Genomic DNA, 18643 nt, shown 5'->3' on the forward strand with positions numbered 1-18643 from the left:
GAGGCACCAGGGGGCGCCAGAGCAGCAGCCAGCAGGGCCCAGGGGGCAGGGGAGGGTGTTCCCCGGGGAGGCACCAGGGGGCGCCAGAGCAGCAGCCAGCAGGGCCCCAGAGGAGCAGGGGAGGGTGTTCCCAGGGGAGGCACCAGGGGGCGCCAGAGCAGCAGCCAGCAGGGCCCAGGGGGCAGGGGAGGGTGTTCCCCGGGGAGGCACCAGGGGGCGCCAGAGCAGCAGCCAGCAGGGCCCCAGAGGAGCAGGGGAGGGTGTTCCCAGGGGAGGCACCAGGGGGCGTCAGAGCAGCAGCCAGCAGGGCCCAGGGGGGCAGGGGAGGGTGTTCCCAGGGGAGGCACCAGGGGGCGCCAGAGCAGCAGCCAGCAGGGCCCCAGAGGGCAGGGGAGGGTGTTCCCAGGGGAGGCACCAGGGGGCGCCAGAGCAGCAGCCAGCAGGGCCCCAGGGGGCAGGGGAGGGTGTTCCCAGGGGAGGCACCAGGGGGCGCCAGAGCAGCAGCCAGCAGGGCCCAGGGGGCAGGGGAGGGTGTTCCCCGGGGAGGCACCAGGGGGCGCCAGCTTGTGCCCGGCAGAACTGGGCCTGGTTTATTCAAAAGTTGCTTTTACTCTCTGGGCCCGGGGGGCTGTTTTGGGGCTTGTTTCACTGGGGGTCTCGGCTTTGGGCTGTTTGTGCAGGGGCTGAACCGGTGCCAATGCAGACGCCCGTCGCTAGAACACGAGACGCCCCCGACCCCCACTCCTGCCCCATGGAGAGAAACCCCGGAATTCGGAAAGGTCCCGTCCCGCCCATTCGACACCTGCTCCCGGCCATTCCCTGTCCTGCCCCGGGACAGGCTGCCATGCGGGACGGCGCCCAGCCCAGCCCACAGAGCCCCCAGGGAGCGGCTGGGCTGAGGGTGCCTGTTCTAAAATGAAAGGAACTAGAAATCAAGCCGGTCCCACGTTTATTAGCGCGATGGCGCTGAGGTGGAACTGCACGGTGCAGCAAAACCAGAGCTACTGCAAAGAGTGACGGAATGGGAATACGCACGGCCCTGCGCCCTCGGAGATGGGGGGTTGCTGGGAAAGGAGGGGGCTGTATTTCCTTGAGAGCCTTGGGAACTCCAGCTCAGGCAAGGGGCTGGGGGCTACAGAGATGGAGGGGAGCTGGCTGTGGGCGAGGACTCCTGGATTCTCTCCCCAAAGCCCCTCACAGGCACGTACTCCTGGCAGCTGTCCCCGCCCAGGTTGGGCCCGCACTCCAGCGAGTAGGAAAGCTGCACATGGCCCCGTTCCAGGTTGCACATGAGCGTGACGTTCCTGCCGGCCTTGAGTTGGGTGAAGCAGACTCCCAACAGGTCGTCCGGCGAGATGTCGCTGTCCCACACCTCCACTTTCAGTTCGGGCTCCTCTGGTAGCGTCACCGCCCCGAAATCCAGGTCTTCGTTCCACTCGGGGTTGTCGTTGTTTGCAATGAGGCTTGTCTCCAGCTCCTGGCCTTGGAAGAAGACCTTGACGTAGCCGTCGGTGGTAGTTGTGATGTCCCCAAACAGCTCTTTGCCCGACATCACACGAACCTTCAGCCGGGCCCCACCCCGCCGGAGGGAGCAGCACATGGAGTTGGTGAGGGGGTTCCCGGAGCAGTGGCAAGTGCAGGGATCCAAGGTGTCGGCGTAGCCGCCTTCTGAGCAGCTCCAAGGACACATCCTCTGCCCCCGCTCAGCCACGTACTCCTTCACTGCCTGCCTCAGCGCCTCCCGCCGGGGGTCTCCCGGACTCGCCAGGGTGTGGATGGGCCCCAGGGAGTAGGAGACCAGGCTGGATCTGGCTTTGAGGCTCTCCAGCCAGGCTGTGAATGTCGTGGTGTTCTGGGTGGTGGAGAAGAGTTCCTTGGTGTGGCGGCTCCCCCCCGTCACCTCAATGTGCTTCTCCAGGTAGGGCACCAGGGAGCTGAAGTTGCCCTGGCTACTTGGCTCATGGGTGTGGGAGTCCGAGGGGAACTGGTTCAAGCCCAGGTCTTCCAAGAACTCAAAGCCCAGAGTCTCCCTGATTTCAGTGTCTGTCAGCCCGTGCAGCGCTGCCCGGCAGGTCGGGATGGCCGTCAGCTTCCGCATGCGCCCGCCGAGCGCTACGTGGCTCAGATAGTGGGTGCCGTATGTGGCCAGGAAGGACCGGTACGTGTCAGGTTCGTAGCTGGGTGGAAGCTGGCGCATGGCCTGGGAGAATTGTGGAGCCAGCCGGGGCTGATGAGTAAGTCTCAATCTGCCCAGAAGGGAAAGAAAGATGAGACAGCTACAGTCCCCTGCTCCTCTCCCCAGGAAAACTGGCCTCACTGCCTCAGTGATAACTCTGTGGCTTTCCTGAGGGGAGGTCAGTAGGTGACACTCTCCCTTATACTCAGTGCTCCCCAATGGCTCCAGTGAAGCAGTAGGAGTAGCAAACCCAAAAGAATGACCAGATGCAGCAGGAGGCGCTTTGCTACAGGGTGAGGGGCAGGAACCCAGCAGGGGGCACTGCGCTGCAGGGGGCGGGGCGGGGGCCCAGCAGGGGGCGCTGTGCTGCAGGGAGCAGGTGGGGGCCCAGCAGGGGGCGCTGTGCTGCAGGGAGCGGGGCGGGGGCCCAGCAGGGGGCGCTGTGCTGCAGGGAGCAGGTGGGGACCCAGCAGGGGGCGCTGTGCTGCAGGGAGCAGGGCAGGGCCCAGCAGGGGGCGCTGTGCTGCAGGGAGCAGGGCGGGGCTCAGCAGGGGGCGCTGTGCTCCCGGGAGCAGGGCGGGGGCCCAGCAGGGGGCGCTGTGCTGCAGGGAGCAGGGCGGGGGCCCAGCAGGGGGCGCTGTGCTGCAGGGAGCGGGGCGGGGGTCCAGCAGGGGGCGCTGTGCTGCAGTGAGCAGGGCGGGGCCCAGAAGGGGGCGCTGTGCTGCAGGGAGCAGGGCGGGGCCCAGCAGGGGGCGCTGTGCTGCAGGGAGCGGGGGGACCTACCGGGGGGATTCTCACCTGTAAAACACACAGGACACGTCATTGAGCACAAACATGTACTTGTCCTGCTGCTCCTTCTCGTAGGCGAAGCTGGCGAGCGGGGATCGCGCCCCCCCCAGGGCCAGGTCTTTTGTCTCCTCCGTCAGATCCAGCCCCTTCTTCCAGTCGTTGGTCACAGCCGATGCCACGGCCTGGGCCACGGCCCCAGCTGACTGCTCCACCGAGCTTCTCACCTCCTGTTGGCAGGAAACGGTTTCCTTCCAGTTCACCACGACCAGCGGCACCTTCCTGTCCTGCCGCGGGGTCTGGCACAGGGTGCAGGTGCCATCAGGGCCCTGCCACAGGCTGGTGTCCAGCAGGGAGGCCTCCATCCAGCCCAGCGTGGTGATGTCGATGCCCTTCCCCACCAGGCTGTGCCAAGGCATCGGGGGCGTCGTCTCACTGCACTTCTCAGCCGTGGCGGTGTAGCAGTGCGGGGAGACTCCAGGGAGAAAGAGGAGAAGTGGGATGAAGATGCTGCAACTAGGCATGGCTGGTGCGGTAACGCCTTCACCAGGAAGCATCTTTCAGTGTCTGAGCCTCCCTAGTGGGAGAGAACCAGAGAGAGCCTTCATCAATGGGAATCCAGTGGCAAGGAGTTCCACAGGCACAAGACATACTACCAGTATTCCAGCAACCTCCAAGCTGCTACAACTCTCCCTGGATGTGAGAGGAAAGATTCCAACAACCAATGTTAGAGCTGGCCCACCCCTCTGAATCTAACAGAGAATTTCTGCAGGGGGGGGGGAGGATGGGAGCAGTGCAGGGGCTATGACACACACAAGATGGCAGTTCTGATTCTGTCCACTAGGGGGCAGTTGATTATATTGTGTGTAGGAGGGGACATAAAACACACATTAGTGAGTCGTTCTCATTCCATGCAATGGACAAGCTGCTGTGCACAGCCCTCCCCCCACGCCCCAATGAATCTCCCCTCCTGTCGGGCTTTGAATCCCCCCATGAGCAGCAGCCGCACAGGCAGGGGCTCTCAGACTGTGTCTCCCTCCCAAGGGATCCATCGCATGGCCCTGAGATGCGGCCACCTCTGTGGTGCAGCAGCTGGGGAACAGCAGTGGTACCACGTAGGTAAGGGGGGTGTAGGGAGGGGCTGTGGTCCCCCCTGAGGTTTGAACCCCTACTCTTAGCTGCACCAGGGCCTGGGCTGCTCCCAGCTCTGCCTGTGGGTCACGAGGTTTGTACCAGGGAGGCGGGGGAGGCCGGTCACAAAGGGCTGAGCCTGCCAGGCACTGAGGGACCGAGAGAGGATCCTGCAAACCTGGCTGGTCCTCCGCCTTCTGGGCAGAATCAAAGGGCAGGAGCAAACGGTGGGGGGAGGGGGAGTCGTGGGGGCGCAGGGGGCTGGATGGGGACCAGGCGGTTCAGTTTATTCCTTAACGACCCTGGGAAAGGCGCAAACGCAGAGGTGGAACATTTGCCCTCAATACAAAATTCCCCGTCTTGCTGCAGGGCAGAGCTGCCTGCCCAGCGCTGCAAAGGGGCCTCCCAGCACTGGGTGCCTGGGCGCCGGGGGCAGAGGGAATCCAGGGAGCGGAAACGCAAAGGAACGCACAGGGCAAGACAATCCCACGTGTGACCCCACATCGGGGGGGGCGCGGCTGGTCCCACTCCAGAGAGATCTGGGAGTCGCTGCGGAGAGCTCCCTGAAAACCTCTGCAGTGTCTGTCGGAAACGCTCAGAGAATATTGGGAATGGTTCGGGAAGGAACCGATCACAGACAGAAAGTGTCGCACTGCCGCGATGTACAGCCATGGCAGCCCACAGCGTGAACTCCACAGGCCGGCCTGGAGGTCCCACCTCAAAAAGCAACCTTGGATTTGGGAAAGGTAGGGAGAATGGCACCAGAAATGCTTGGAGGGGCCCATCCTTAAGGTGACATAGGCCATTGGGTGCCAGCAACGCCCCCTGCCCTGGGCATCCGCCAAACCAGACTCCCTCTGAATAGACGGATCAGTGCACACAGGTCAGGCATTAGGAGCAGCAACATACAAAAGTCCCCTGATCAGTTTCAGACTTGCAAGCTGCCAGCCTGAGACAGAAACCTCCAAACACAGACCGGAGAGAGATTCTGCTGAGCTGGGATTCAGGTGCAAACTGGACTCCCCGAGCCAAGGTCTAAACACGCCCAGGGAGCCGTTCTCCCAGTGCACTGGGGAATTTCCCGCTCACGTCCGAATTTGGGCAGACGCCCTCAGCGGTGCCCAGACCCGGCCCGGTCCATCACACAAGTCCCTTGTCCAGGTGTGACTCCGCCCGGCAGCCGTGGCTCAGACTCTGCAGAGTCACAGCAAAACTCCTCAGCTGGGGATGGGCCCCCCCGAACGTCCACGACCCGCCCAGAGCCTCGACTCGCCGGCCCATCGGCCCTGCCACCCTCGGTGGGGACGCCTGTTGTGTCTCCCAGAAGCAAACCCCTGCGATCCCAGCACGGAGCCGACACGCCTCCCCTCCGCACACAGCCCACAGGCAGGGGAGCAGGACAGACAGACGCAGCAACGCACAAGCTTTCCCTAGACACCCACGGAGCCCACTTGTACCCCACGGAGCCCAGAGGTTCACAACAACTGTCAGGTCACAACAACCATCTCCCTGGGGTGTGTGCACTGAATTAGGGGATCTCTGCCCCTCTGCTTGCCCCCGTGTGTGTGCTGGGATGTGGGGCCAGGCAGTAACGATTCGTGGGGCAGGGGCGCTGGGGCAATGGGGAGTGGTGGGAGATGTGGGGGTGCAGGTGGAGTAGAAAGGGGGTGAAGGAGGAGATCGGGGGTTCAGGGCTCAGAGGGGTCAGTGCTGGGGGGACAGAAGGGGGGACACCAGGGCGGTGGAGTCAGCTCTGCACTTTGCTTGGGAAGTTCCCTCCTTTGCCCGGGCACCTCCCCTGCCCCCCCCCCCCCCCCCGCGTTTCCCCGTGTCCGGCACGTACCTGTTCTGTGCCCAGGCCGGAGGGATCCAGCGCCCAGACTCCCTGCCGCCGGGTTTGCCGGGTGCCCTCTAAATACAGCCCCAGGCGCTGGGGGCTGGTGTTCCCAGGGATGCTCCGCCCCCTCCCCTCGGGCCCCCCCCTCTCTCCGCCCACCCCGTGGTGCCTGGCCCAGACACTGACCCTCCCTCAGCCCCCCCCCCTCCAGCCTGGGCAAAGGAAACCCTGACCGGCCGCCCCTCCCCCCGCCCCCGGTGAGCCCCCGGCCCCCCCAGAGCCTGGGCAGACCCCCCTCTGCACCTGTCAGGGCTGGCAGAGCCTGAGTCCTTCCCCTCTGGTGCCAGGGCTGCGGGGCCCAGTCCCCTCCCCGCCGCACCCAGGGCCGGAGGGGCCCCCCGCCCACCCCAGCCGGCCCAGAGCTCCGCAGTCCCAGGCTGGCTGGTGCCCTGGGGGAGGGGTGCGTGGGGCCCCCTCTAGGCTCTGGGGCAGGAGGAGGGGGGATGCTACTCTGAGCCCCAGGACTGCCACTGACAGGCCAAGTGGATGAACGCGGAGCAGCTTCCCGAATATCCTGACCCCACCCCCAGGCCCTGCCTTCCTGCTGCCTCTTCCCCCCCCCCACTCTGCCCCTTCCCAAGTCCTCCCCCCCCCCCCCCACTGCTCTCCGGTCTGGCTGCTGCAGTCCCTTTGACACCTGTGCCCAAGGAACTGCAAGCGGCAGCCTCAACCCTGAGGCTCCCCTGCTCCCCGCTCCCCCTCCCGGCCAGCATCCCCTGGGAACTAAGCACTAGTGCAGCCCCTCAGGGGAGATGCCAGTGTTGCCCACCTCACTAACAATGCCCTCAGTGCACTTTTTTCTACAGGTGGTGCACGTTGCAGAGGCCCTGGCACACAGAAAAAATTATTCCGCACATAGGTGGAAAAACTCCACCAAGAGATGGAAAACATTAGAGAGAAATTGCTCCTGGCCGGCTACGCTGCTTGGTTCCTCTGCTCCCCTGCCAGCCGCTGTCCCCACAGCCCTGGTTACAACCCTCTCCCCCTCCGACTGACCCACCGCCCAAGAAACACCCGAAGCCGCCCTGCTGTTCCCCTCGGGGTCCCTGGGTAGGGCTCTGAACCCTCCTCCTGTCTGATCATTTCTTGTATCCTGCATTTATCTGAGCTTTGGACTCAGCGGTTTCTCCCCCCTGTGCTGGGCAGGACACGTCCCCACCCCCACTGTCCCAGGTTGGATCCCCACCCCCACTGTCCCAGGTTTGATCCACACCCCCACTGTCCCGGGACTGCGATTGGTGGGTTTGGTTCCTACAGTGTAAACAAAGCTGAAGAGCCAATCGGAAGCTGACAGTAAAAATCTTCCAGGGACGCTGGCTCCAGCCCCGGCATTTCCCAGAAACCACCCAACTGTAAAGGGCGGAGGGGGGGGGGGGGGAGAACAGCACACAGAGCCCAGAAAAGGTCGCTGGCCTGTTCCCCACTGACCCAGCCCCGACGCGCGGCAGGGCGGGTGGGGGGCAGTGCGACTGACCCTGGGGAGGCAGCCGACGTGTGGGCCCTTCCCAGCTCTGTGCAACAGGCCAGCCCAGGGAGCTGTGTGTGGTGAGCCAAGCCCTGGAAGGGATGGCAAAGGGCAGGGAAAAGACAGGTCCTTTGGGCGTCACTGGGCACCCCCTTGTGGCTGATTTGGAGGCTCTTCCAGACAGCAACACGGAAAACCAACCGCCCCCTAGTGCACAGAGTCAGAGCTGCCAGCTTGCGTGTGTCATAGCCCCTGCACTGCTCACACCCAGCAGCGATTCCCTTTGGGATCCGGAGGGCGAGGGGTGGGCAGGCTGTAGCATAGGTTGCTGGAGATCTCCCGGGAGGGGTGTAGAGGTTGCCGGTTTCGGGGATGCTGCCGGGATGGGTTGTGCCTGTGGAACGTTGCTAGTTCCAGAGGCATAAAACCAGAGACTCAAAGGCACAGTCTGTCTGTGGATGAGAGTCGGAGGCCCGGCGCTTGAGCTCAGCCCTTTGGTGGAGCAGCAGGAGCAGCCGTGGCTGGGAAGGGTCCGGTCCCATCCTCACGGCTCCCAACCCAGCCCCACTGACACGGACACTCTGGGGCGAAGGAGAACAAGAGAAAAGGGGGAAAGACACAGGAAACTGGATTCCCGCCTGTGGGAAATGAACCCCAAGTCACACTGAATTGTCCCAGCTCTGGACTGTCTCTGAGCGCGCGAGAGGACCAGGGAAGGGGGGGGGTCGGATAAACCCTCTGACAGGCTGCCAAAGGAAGCACCCCAGAAGCGCAGGATCACACCGTGTCCAAAGCAGTGAGCCAGGGATGCCCCTGATCCCATCCACTTGGTGTGGTAGGGTCTGTCCACACTGCATTCCTCTTTGTAGTGAGGAATGCACCGTCGGCATACCAGAGTTGCAAATGAAGCGGGGATTTAAATATCCCGCCCTTCATTTGCATACTCTCGCCCGAGCGCTCTTCCGAAACACAGCTGTTTCGAAAGTGAAAGTGCGCTCCGGCCGGGGTTAGTTCAAAATACACCCCTGGATTGAACTAACGTTACTCCTCAAAAAATGAACGCTCGCTTTGGAAACGGACTCGAAATACGCTACGCACGGTGCAAAGCTCACATTGCATAGCTCATTTCGAGCTACAGGTGCAGTGCAGACACCCTAAGAAGGCCTGTGTTTGGACGTGTGTGAGTGTCTCTCTGTGTGTGTAGGGCTGCGTGTGTGTGTCTGTGTCTTTGCAAAGGGACTTTCACCCCCAGCCTAGGCCAGCCTCGAGGGACAGCAGAGATGTGCTTACACACGTTCCCTTCTTGCATTGAGTCGGTCTACTTTTGCTGCAGTGACATGAAGTTGCCCATTTAAACTAAGAAATGTGGTTTTGCATTGTTGTTTTTAAGGTGTTCCTCACACGCACCGGTCCTGTGTGGCAGCCTGTCCAAGAGCAGGACAAGGAACGGGCCTGTAGCTAGGGTTGCCAGATGGTTGAAACAAAAATACTAAACACCTCCCCCCCCCCCAAAAAAAACACCATGAAGAAATTCTGTTGAAGGAAAAAAAGGGGGGGGAGACCAAAATTGTTGAGCAAAAAAAAAAAGGAATATAACACTTATTAAGCAAAAAAAAAATTTTTTTTTAAATAAAACAGCATGTCCCCTTTAAGAGTGAGTGCAGGGATAGGAACAGGGAGCGGTTGAGCACTAAGACCCAGGGGAACTTCCCCTTGGTTGGCAGCCATTTCGTGCCAGCAGCCTTGCGGAAGCAGGTAAGCATGGGGGCTGGGCTCAGGGGGCTGGGGGTGTTGGGGGCCAGAGGGCACTTCAGGGAGGCCAGGCGCTGAGTGTTTGTAGGGTTGCCAGGTGCCTGGCATTTTTGTCTCCTGGCCAGGGAAAAAATCAGAAAATACCGGACATCTCGGGTGTGTCTGGATTTTTTACCGGACAGGAGGCAAAAATACCGGACTGTCCGGGTGAATACCGGACACCTGGCAACCCTACCTGTAGCAAGTGTCAAACGGGTGGGATGGGACCTTCCTGAATTCCGGGGTGTTCTCTGCATGGGGCGGGAGTGGGGGTCGGGGGCGTCTCGTGTTCTAGCGACGGGCATCTGCATTGGCACCGGTTCAGCCCCTGCACAAACAGCCCAAAGCCGAGACCCCCAGTGAAACAAGCCCCAAAACAGCCCCCCAGGCCCAGAGAATAAAAGCGATTTTTGACTAAATCAGGCCCAGTTCTGCGGGGTGCAAGCTGGCGCCCCCTGGTGCCTCCCCTAGAGACTGCAGGCCACTGCTCAGCACCCCCTGGTGCCTGGGATTTCCCCAACCAGACTTGGTGCTACATTTGCATTCCTCTCTCGAAAGAGACATGCCCTTAGAGACCTATTAGGCACTAATGTGTGTGTGTGTGTGTGTGTGTGTGTGTGTGTGTGTGTGTGTGTGTGTGTGTGTGTGTCTGACAAGGAGCAATGGTCTAAAGTTGCAGTGGGGGAGGACTAGGTTGGATATTAGGAAAAACTCTTTCCCTAGGCGGGCGGGGAAGCCCTGGGCTGGGTTCCCTAGGGAGAGGGAGGAATCTCTGTTCCTAGAGGTGTCTCGGCTTGACCAAGCCCTGGCTGGGATGATGGAGTTGGGATTGGCAGCGAGCGAGCCGCCCCTTGAGCTGCAGGGCCCATGGCTACCACCTTGTTCACCTTGCCCTAGGGCTGGGCCTGGGCGTAAAGCCTTGGTGGGAAGAGAGCACACAGAGCCCCTAGCATGGGAGAAATAGGGGACCCATGTCATGGGGCAGGCGAGCGTGGGGTTTGGAGAGCCCCTGCCATAGGGGGTAGGAAAGAGGAGGACCAGGGAGGGGGCACACAAGGCGCTCGTGGGGGTCCAGTGAGCTCAGCCCACAGCAGCCCCAAGGTGTGATCCCTCCGTCAATGTTTTACAAGCACAAAGTCTCCTTGTGAGAATTGGGGGTGCCAGAGCAGCAGCCAGCAGGCCCCAGGGGGCAGGGGAGGGTGTTCCCAGGGGAGGCACCAGGGGGCGCCAGAGCAGCAGCCAGCAGGGCCCCGGGAGGGCAGGAGAGGGTGTTCCCAGGGGAGGCACCAGGGGGCGCCAGAGCAGCAGCCAGCAGGGCCCCAGGGGGGCAGGGGAGGGTGTTCCCAGGGGAGGCACCGGGGGCGCCAGAGCAGCAGCCAGCAGGGCCCCAGGGGGCAGGGGAGGGTGTTCCCAGGGAAGGCACCAGGGGGCGCCAGAGCAGCAGCCAGCAGGGCCCCAGGGGGCAGGGGAGGGTGTTCCCAGGGGAGGCACCAGGGGGCGCCAGAGCAGCAGCCAGCAGGGCCCCAGGGGGCAGGGGAGGGTGTTCCCAGGGGAGGCACCAGGGGGCGCCAGAGCAGCAGCCAGCAGGGCCCCAGGGGGCAGGGGAGGGTGTTCCCAGGGGAGGCACCAGGGGGCGTCAGAGCAGCAGCCAGCAGGGCCCCAGGGGGCAGGGGAGGGTGTTCCCAGGGGAGGCACCAGGGGGCGCCAGCTTGTGCTGGCAGAACTGGGCCTGGTTTAGTCAAAAGTTGCTTTTACTCTCTGGGCCTGGGGGGCTGTTTTGGGGCTTGTTTCTCTGGAGGTCTCTTTTTTTCCTACCAGGGGCCGAACCGGCGCCAGTGCAGACGCCCGTCACTAGAACATGAGACGCCCCCGACCCCCACTCCCAGCCCATGAAGAAAACATCCAGAAGGTCCCGTCCTGCCCATTCGACACCTGCTATGGACCAATTCCTTGTCCTGCGTCGGGACAGGCTGCCCCACGGGACTGCGCCCTCTCAAGGCCAGAGAGCCTGCCAGTGGGTGGGGATCCGAGGGGGACCTTTTCGAACAATAACTAAAATAAAACAATGCCAGTGCCCACGTTGATTAGCGTGATGGTTTCGGTGCAAGTGAAAGGTGCAGGCAGCAAATGGAAAGTGTCCATCCGTTTGAGAGAGGGGTGGGAAATGTGGAGCTGCTGGATTTTCTCGAGAGCCTTGGAAACACCAGCGCAGCAAGCACGTGGGGCTAGAGGGTTGGGGGGGTGCGTCTTGTGTTCTCTCCACCTAGCCCCTCGCAGGCACGTACTCCTGGCAGTCGTTCCCACGCAGGTTGGGCCCGCACTCCAGCGAGTAGGAAATCCTCACCTGGCCGTATTCAAGGTAGCAGGGCAACGGAATGTCCCGATTAGTCTCCAGGTCAGTATTGCAAGATCCCAGAGAGTGGTCCGTCCACGGCCAAGATTCGCTGTCCCACACCTCCACTGTCAGTTTGGGGGTCGTCCATGCCTCCAGCGTCACCGTCCCAAAGTCCAGCTCTGTGTCCCACACCGGGTCATTACGGTTGTCAATGGTGCCCGTCTTCATATTTCTGTCTTGGAAGAAGACCTTGACATAGGCATCAGTCCCAGAGGCGGGATCCCCCTGCAGGCCTGTGCCCGACAGCACCTGGACCTTGAGCCGGGCCCGGCCCCGCTGCTTTGAGCAGCACCTGGAGTCAGCGAGCGGGTTCCCAGAGCAAGAGCATTTGCAGGGGTCCAAAGAGTCAAAGTTGCCACCTTTTGGGCAGTGCCTGGGGCAATTCCTCCCCTGCCCCCGCTCAGCCACGTACTCCTTCACTGCCTGCCTCAGCGCCTCCCGCCGGGGGTCTCCCGGCCCCACCAGGGTGTGGATGGGCTCCAGGGAGTAGGAGACCAGGTTGGGACTGGCTTTGAGGCTCTCCAGCCAGGCTGTGAATGTCGTGGTGTTCTGGGTAGAAGAGTTCCTGGGTGTGGCTGCTCCCCCCCGTCACCTCGATGCGCTTCTCCATGTAGGACATCGGGGAGCTCAGCCTGCTCTGGCCGCTCGGCTTGTGTATGTGGGAACCCGAGGGCAATGGGTTCAATCCCAGGTCTTCCAAGAATTTGGAGCCCAGATTCTCCCTGATTTCAGCGTCTATCAGCCCGTCCAGCACTGCCCGGCAGGTCGGGATGGCTGTCAGGTGCCGCACGCGCCCACCCAGTGCTGCCAGGCTCAGATAGTGGGTGCCGTACGTGGCCAGGAAGGACCGGTACGTGTCATGTCTGTAGCTGGGCGGAAGGCGGCGCAGGGCCTGGGAGAACTGTGGTGTCTGCTGGGGATCATGTGCGAGTTTAAATCTGCCCAGAAGGGAAAGAAAGAGGAGTGATGAGCCAACTATGGTCCCCTGCTCCTTTCCCAGGGAACCTGGCCCCACTGCCTTAGGGCCAACTCTGTGGCTTTCCTGAGGGGAACTCAGGAAGTGACACTCTCCCTTGTACTCAGTGCTGCCCCAATGGCGCTGTGGAGGGACTAGTAATCAAAACAGAATGACCAGGCCCAGAAAGAGCTGCTTTCCTACAGGGAGAGGGGCAGGAACCCAGCAAGGGGGGCTGCGTTGCAGAGAGCGGGGCGGGGTCCCAGAAGGGGCACTGTGCTGCAGGGAGCAGGGTGGGGGCCCAGCAGGGGGCGCTGTGCTGCAGGGAGCAGGGTGGGGGCCCAGCAGGGGGCGCTGTGCTGCAGGGAGCAGGGTGGGGGCCCAGCAGGGGGCGCTGTGCTGCAGGGAGCAGGGCGGGGGCCCAGCAGGGGGTGCTGTGCTGCAGGGAGCAGGGTGGGGGCCCAGCAGGGGGCGCTGTGCTGCAGGGAGCAGGGCGGGGGCCCAGCAGGGGGCACTGTGCTGCAGGGAGCGGGGTGGGGGCCCAGCAGGGGGCGGGGCAGGAGCCCAGCAGGGGGCGCTGTGCTGCAGGGGGCAGGGCAGGGCCCAGCAGGGGGCGCTGTGCTGCAGGGAGCAGGGCGGGGCCCAGCAGGGGGCACTGCGCTGCAGGGGGCGGGGCGGGGGCCCAGCAGGAGGCGCTGCGCTGCAGGGGGCGGGGCGGGGGCCCAGCAGGGGGCGCTGTGCTGCAGGGAGCAGGGCGGGGGCCCAGCAGGGGGCGCTGTGCTGCAGGGAGCAGGGCGGGGGCCCAGCAGGGGGCGCTGTGCTGCAGCGAGCAGGGCAGGGCCCAGCAGGGGGCGCTGTGCTGCAGGGAGCAGGGCGGGGGTCCAGCAGGGGGCGCTGTGCTGCAGGGAGCAGGGCAGGGCCCAGCAGGGGGCGCTGTGCTGCAGGGAGCGGGGCGGGGCCCTACCGGGGGAGTCTCACCTGTAATACACACAGGACACCTCACTGAGCACAAACATGTACTTGTCCTGCTGCTCCTTCTCGTAGGCGAAGCTGGCGAGCGGGGATCGCGCCCCCCCCAGGGCCAGGTCTTTTGTCTCCTCCATCAGACCCAGCTCCTTCTTCCAGTCGCTGGTCACAGCCGATGCCACTGCCTGGGCCACGGCCACAGCCGACTCCTCCACCGAGCTTCTCACCTCCTGTTGGCAGGCAACGGTTTCCTTCCAGTTCACCACGACCAGCGGCACCTTCCTGTCCTGCCGCGGGCTCTGGCACAGGGTGCAGGTGCCATCAGGGCCGTGCCACAGGCTGGTGTCCAGCAGGGAGGCCTCCGTCCAGCCCAGCGTGGTGATGTCGATGCCCTTCCCCACCAGGCTGTGCCAAGGCATTGAGGGCGTCGTCTCTCTGCACTTCTCAGCCGTGGCGGTGTAGCAGTAGGGGGAGACTCCAGGGAGAAAGAGGAGGAGGAGCGAGATGAAGATGCTGCATCTTGGCATGGCTGGTGCCAGGGCGCCCTCGCCAGGGAACGGCTTTCAGTGTCTGAGCCTCCTTAGTGGAGAGACCCAGAGAGAGCCTTCATTAATGGGAATCCAGTGGCAGGGAGTTCCACAGGCACCACACACGCTACCAGCATCCCAGAAACCTCCAAGCTGCTACAACTCTCCCTGCATGTGAGAGGAAAGTTTCCAACAACTTATGTTAGAGCCGGCCCACCCCTCTGAATCTAACAGAGAATTGATGCAGGAGGTGAGCAGTACAGGGGCTTTGACACACACAAGCCGGAAGTTCTGATTCTGTCCACTAGGTGGCACTTGGGTTTGTAGTGTGTAGAAGGGCGTATAAAACACAGATGGGTGAGTAGTTTTCATTCCATGCAATGGACAAGCTGCTGTGCACATCCCTACCCCCATCCCCGGGTGCATCTCCCCTCCTTGTGTCAGGATCCTTTAAGGTGACATAGGCCATCGGGTGCCAGCAACGCCCCCTGCCCTGTGCATCGGCCAAACCAGACTCCCCCTGCGTAGATGGATCAGTGGACACAGATCAGGCATTGAGAGCGGCAACATACAAAAGCCCACTGGTCAGTTTTGGACTTGCAAACTGCCAGCCTGAGACAGAAACGTCCAAACACAGACCGGAGAGAGACTCTGCTGAGCTGGGATTCGGGTGCAAACTGGACTCCCCGAGCCAAGGTCTAAACACGCCCAGGGAGCCGTTCTCCCAATGCACTGGGGAATTTCCCGCTCACGTCTTTGTCCTCGCCCCTTCTCCCCCTGCTGGAGATGAGCCACTGCCAGGCCGGTTCGGTTAGCTCTGGGGTCACTCTGCCTTGCTGCTTTCTTTCTTTCTTTCTTTCTTTCTTTCTTTCTTTCTTTCTTTCTTTCTTTCTTTCTTTCTGCAGCGGCAGAGGACGTGAGTTGCAGCTCCCAAGGCTCATGCCCTAATCCCCTCCTACGTGTGTCAGTCTTTAGTCCACATGTTGGCAGGCAGAGGGCCCGGGGGGCACTAACAGCCTGTCCCTGCGCCTCCTTCCAGCCTGCAGGGAACTCCCCGTGACTGGCCCGAGATGGGCAGGGGCCGGGTGCCGATCCATGCAGCGAATCGCCCCTTGGCGGCCCTTCGGAAGTAGCAGGCCGGGCAGGAAATCACCTGGCACCGGGCATGGCCTGGAACCCGACACACCGGCCCGGGAAAGGCGTCTCCGCAGCTCCCACGCTCCCGATCTCTGCCGGGAACGGAGCTCAGACCCTGTTCTCACCTGTGTGTGCCGACCTCTCACCCAGTCCCCCCCCCCCAGTTTTGTAGGGTGGGGTGCAGTGACCGGGGGGCTGTGAGTGTGAGCCGGGGAAGAGCTGAAACACTCGCTGCTCTGGGGGAGCCTGGGGCCGAGCCTTTGGGACTGGCCATTTTTACACCATCAACCAGATTTTTCAATCGTCCTCGTCAGATTGGACTGGCTATCGGGGAGGGAGCCCAAGGCCGGGTCCCTTTCAGGGGGCTTTGGGGTTCAGACTGGCCAGTCGGGGAGAGGAACCTGTGTCATTGCTGGTCCGGGGAATGTACGTGCTGGAAATAACCCTGAATTTGGGGATTGTCTGGCCCGTTAATGTCACAGGTTCTGGGGGCACCGCTGAGAGGTCAAGTCAGGGCAAACTCCTTAAAAACAGGGCTACTTCCAGCGCAAGCCTGGGGGTCCTCTCTAAGGCACCGAACCAGCCCCAAAGCGCACTCGTGTTTGCCACACTGCTTCCCCAGAAACCACACGAGACTGGGGCGGCCAACTCGTTACAGACGAAGAGCCAAACGAGTGGTGGATACAGTTAGGGGCGGCCTGTGACTATAGGCCGACTCAGCCGTCGCCTAGGGCACCGCCTTCAACGGGGCACCCGGGGCACCCAATGATGATGTCACGGGGCGCACAGTGCACCCAATGATGATGTCACGGGGTGCACAGTGCACCCAATGATGATGTCACGGGGCGCACAGTGCACCCAATGATGATGTCACGGGGCGCACAGTGCACCCACTTATGATGTCAATCCCTTGACGGCCGTGCAGGTGGGGGCGCCGATTGTGCGTTCCGCCTGATGCGCCAGCTGCCACAGCTCGCCTCGGGCCGCTCCTGGATACAGTGCAAAGAGCCAAGGGAAGAAATGTGTTGAGGAAAAAAAAAGCCCCAGGTGCCGTTTGGTCAAGCAAAAAAGAAAAAAAACCCAGTTTGCCCTTTTAAGAGTAAAGCAGCCATTGCCCTTTTAAGTCAGCCGTTTGGAAGTCTGCTCGGGATGCTCCGACTCCGGCTCTGTCTCCTTCAGAGAGAAACATGCAACTCCTTCCAGAGCCGCGACTGTGGGTGCGAGTGCGGGAGCCTCCATGTTTTCTTTTAAGAGCTGCACGCGGCTCACGAGCCGCAGGTTGGCCACCCGTGTCTTAGACACTCCGGCTTCTCCAGTACCACAACCCGCAGCGCACCTGGCACAGATGAAAGTTAGGAAACCCAGTCTCCCCAGATCCAGACAGGTTCTCCCAACGCAACGGAGCAGCCACAGTCCCCGGTCAATTTATACCCCAGATTTTATGCAACCCAACCCGCCCGGCCCGTCCTCTAGCATCCAACATGGAAGGGTTAGGAGGAAAAGAGAGAAGAGGCCGAGAGTGAAATCAGTGAAGGACTCGAATTCCATCCCCCCAGCAATGCAGGGATCCTGGCGCAGGCGTGTCGCCGGGGTGGGATATTCTGCTATCACAAGTCTCCGGGACACGCCCTGTGCTGGGAGGGGCCGTCAGTCCTGCCCGGCTCAGTTCCTAGCAGAGATGCTCCTGCGGGGAGGAGCCGGAGCGAAGCCCAAATGGAGGAATCTCCAGGGGCCGTTTTCTCCCCTTGCCCACGTGGGGGGAATCCCAGGCAGCCGGCCGTGGTTGCGGCTGGTTTTGTGTGTTCCCGATAGCATCCCGACACGTCTCACCCACCATCACTTTGGGCAACTTCCGGGTGTTGGCAGAGCCAGGGCACTGGGAAAGAGACAAGGGGGCAGAGCAGAGGGACCCCTCCCTCGGCCCCTGACACACGCGGCCCTGAGCCCCTGACCTGTGTCTGCTCCAGGGTGTGGGTGGCTCTGAGTCCCTCTCTTGCCCCCCCCCAGTGTGCCAGGATCATCGGGGGGAGGGGAACGAGGCCCTCTGCCCTGGCTGTGTGCATAGAATTGGGGGGCCTGTGCCCCGCTCCCCACCCCCGTGTGCATGCTGGGATGTGGGGCCAGGCAGGAACGATTCCTGGGGCAGGGGCGCTGGGGCAATGGGGAGTGGTGGGAGATGTGGGGGGGGCAGCTGGAGTAGAAAGGGGGTGAAGGAGGAGATCGGGGGTTCAGGGCTCAGAGGGGTCAGTGCTGGGGGGACAGAAGGGGAGACACCAGGGCGGTGGAGTCAGCTCTGCAATGTCTCTGTTGGGGGGGAAGTTCCCTCCTCTGCCCCCTGCCGGGCACCTCCCCTGCCCCCCCAATCCCAGTCACCCGCTTTGGGCAGGGCCCAGGCCGTGGCCCCCTCTCCCCAGAGCTCCGGGTTTGCCCCGGATCCGTCCCCTGCGTTTCCCCGTGTCCGGCACGTACCTGTTCTGTGCCCAGGCCGGAGGGATCCAGCGCCCAGACTCCCTGCCGCCGGGTTTGCCGGGTGCCCTCTAAATACAGCCCCAGGCGCTGGGGGCTGGTGTTCCCAGGGATGCTCCGCCCCCTCCCCTTGTCTCGCCCCACTTCTGTGCCCTCCTCTCCCCAAATCCCCCTTTATGCTGCCTCTTCCCACCCCCACTGTGCCCTCTCCCCCAGGCACCCCCCAGACCCGTCTCTGCTCCCTGGCCTCCCCGCCCACTGAACACTCCATCAGCAGCGGTAGCTGCTACAGCCCCACTGGCGGCCCTAATCCCCCGGCCCCTGCCTCCTGCTCCCCCTCCCCAACCCCAGATCCCGCTGGCTGCACTGGTCCCCTCCCCCCCCCCCCCGTCCACCTGCTGCCCCCACAGGCCATTCGCCGGCCTGTGTCCAACGGGCAGACCTGACACGTGCACATTCTGGCTGTTTTCTCAGCTGAATCGGAGTGGGGACAGAGGAACTCCAGTTTCTGACGGCGGCGTCTCCCCTGACCGTGGCTGTCCGTGGAAACGGCTCCTCCCACCGGTTTTAAAGGGCGGCTGTTGAGGTGGCCGGATGCCCCGGTGTCTAGGCCTGTCTGGGGCTGTGTCTCTCACCGGCGCTCTCTGTCGCAGTGCTTCTCTGCACTAGGGGGCGGCTGGGAACAGCCCCAGAGCCAGTCGCAAGCTGGTGCCCGGCCACACTGGAGGGACCTGCCTTTTCCCGTCACTGCCAGGCGTGGCCTGCCAGCAGAGGGCTGCCCTGTTGCACAGATGTGAATGACCCACCGTTCGGCGGCTGCCGGGTATCTACCCCGCTGCCCCATGGCTGGCCTGTGGGTCAGGGCCGGGGTCAGCAGGGGAAGGGGAGCGGTGACCGGTTCTGGGCTCTGTGTGCTGTCCCCCCGCAATGCAGCTGGGTGGTTTCTGGTAA

At 62.7% G+C, this 18643-nt stretch overlaps 1 protein-coding gene and 1 pseudogene across 3 annotated transcripts; both read right to left on the minus strand.

Annotated features, from left to right (window-relative positions):
* Positions 1–932: 932 nt before the first annotated feature.
* Positions 933–6091, minus strand: LOC142829292 (perforin-1-like). Of its 2 annotated transcripts, XM_089779049.1 has the most exons (3): positions 5937–6091; positions 2975–3539; positions 933–2246 (listed from the first exon to the last, which is right to left on the minus strand). In XM_089779049.1, exons 2-3 carry the CDS (start codon positions 3517–3519, stop codon positions 1133–1135), a joined length of 1659 nt encoding a protein of 552 aa, XP_089635175.1. In that variant the 5' UTR covers positions 3520–3539; positions 5937–6091; the 3' UTR covers positions 933–1132. The 2 variants fall into 2 exon arrangements, with proteins under 2 accessions (XP_089635175.1, XP_089635176.1); XM_089779050.1 differs by lacking the exon at positions 5937–6091 and having other exon boundaries at positions 2975–3561.
* A 5230-nt stretch (positions 6092–11321) lies between these two features.
* Positions 11322–18606, minus strand: LOC106731510 (perforin-1-like; annotated as a pseudogene). Its single transcript, XR_016349764.1, has 3 exons — positions 18135–18606; positions 13575–16562; positions 11322–12579 (listed from the first exon to the last, which is right to left on the minus strand). The product of XR_016349764.1 is annotated as a perforin-1-like (transcript).
* Between the last annotated feature and the right edge of the window lie 37 nt (positions 18607–18643).

Source organism: Pelodiscus sinensis, chromosome 5 (assembly GCF_052426305.1).
Source record: "Pelodiscus sinensis isolate ZL-2025 chromosome 5, ASM5242630v1, whole genome shotgun sequence".
Classification (NCBI taxonomy): Eukaryota; Metazoa; Chordata; order Testudines; family Trionychidae; genus Pelodiscus; species Pelodiscus sinensis.

Bases quoted from the DNA above. Each gene is read 5' to 3' on its own strand.
- LOC142829292 (XM_089779049.1), bottom strand. From the start codon at position 3,519: ATGCTTCCTGGTGAAGGCGTTACCGCACCAGCCATGCCTAGTTGCAGC. The intron at 2,247-2,974 runs GTGAGAATCCCC...CCTTCTGGGCAG, and splicing joins GTGTCCTGTGTGTTTTACAG to ATTGAGACTTACTCATCAGC.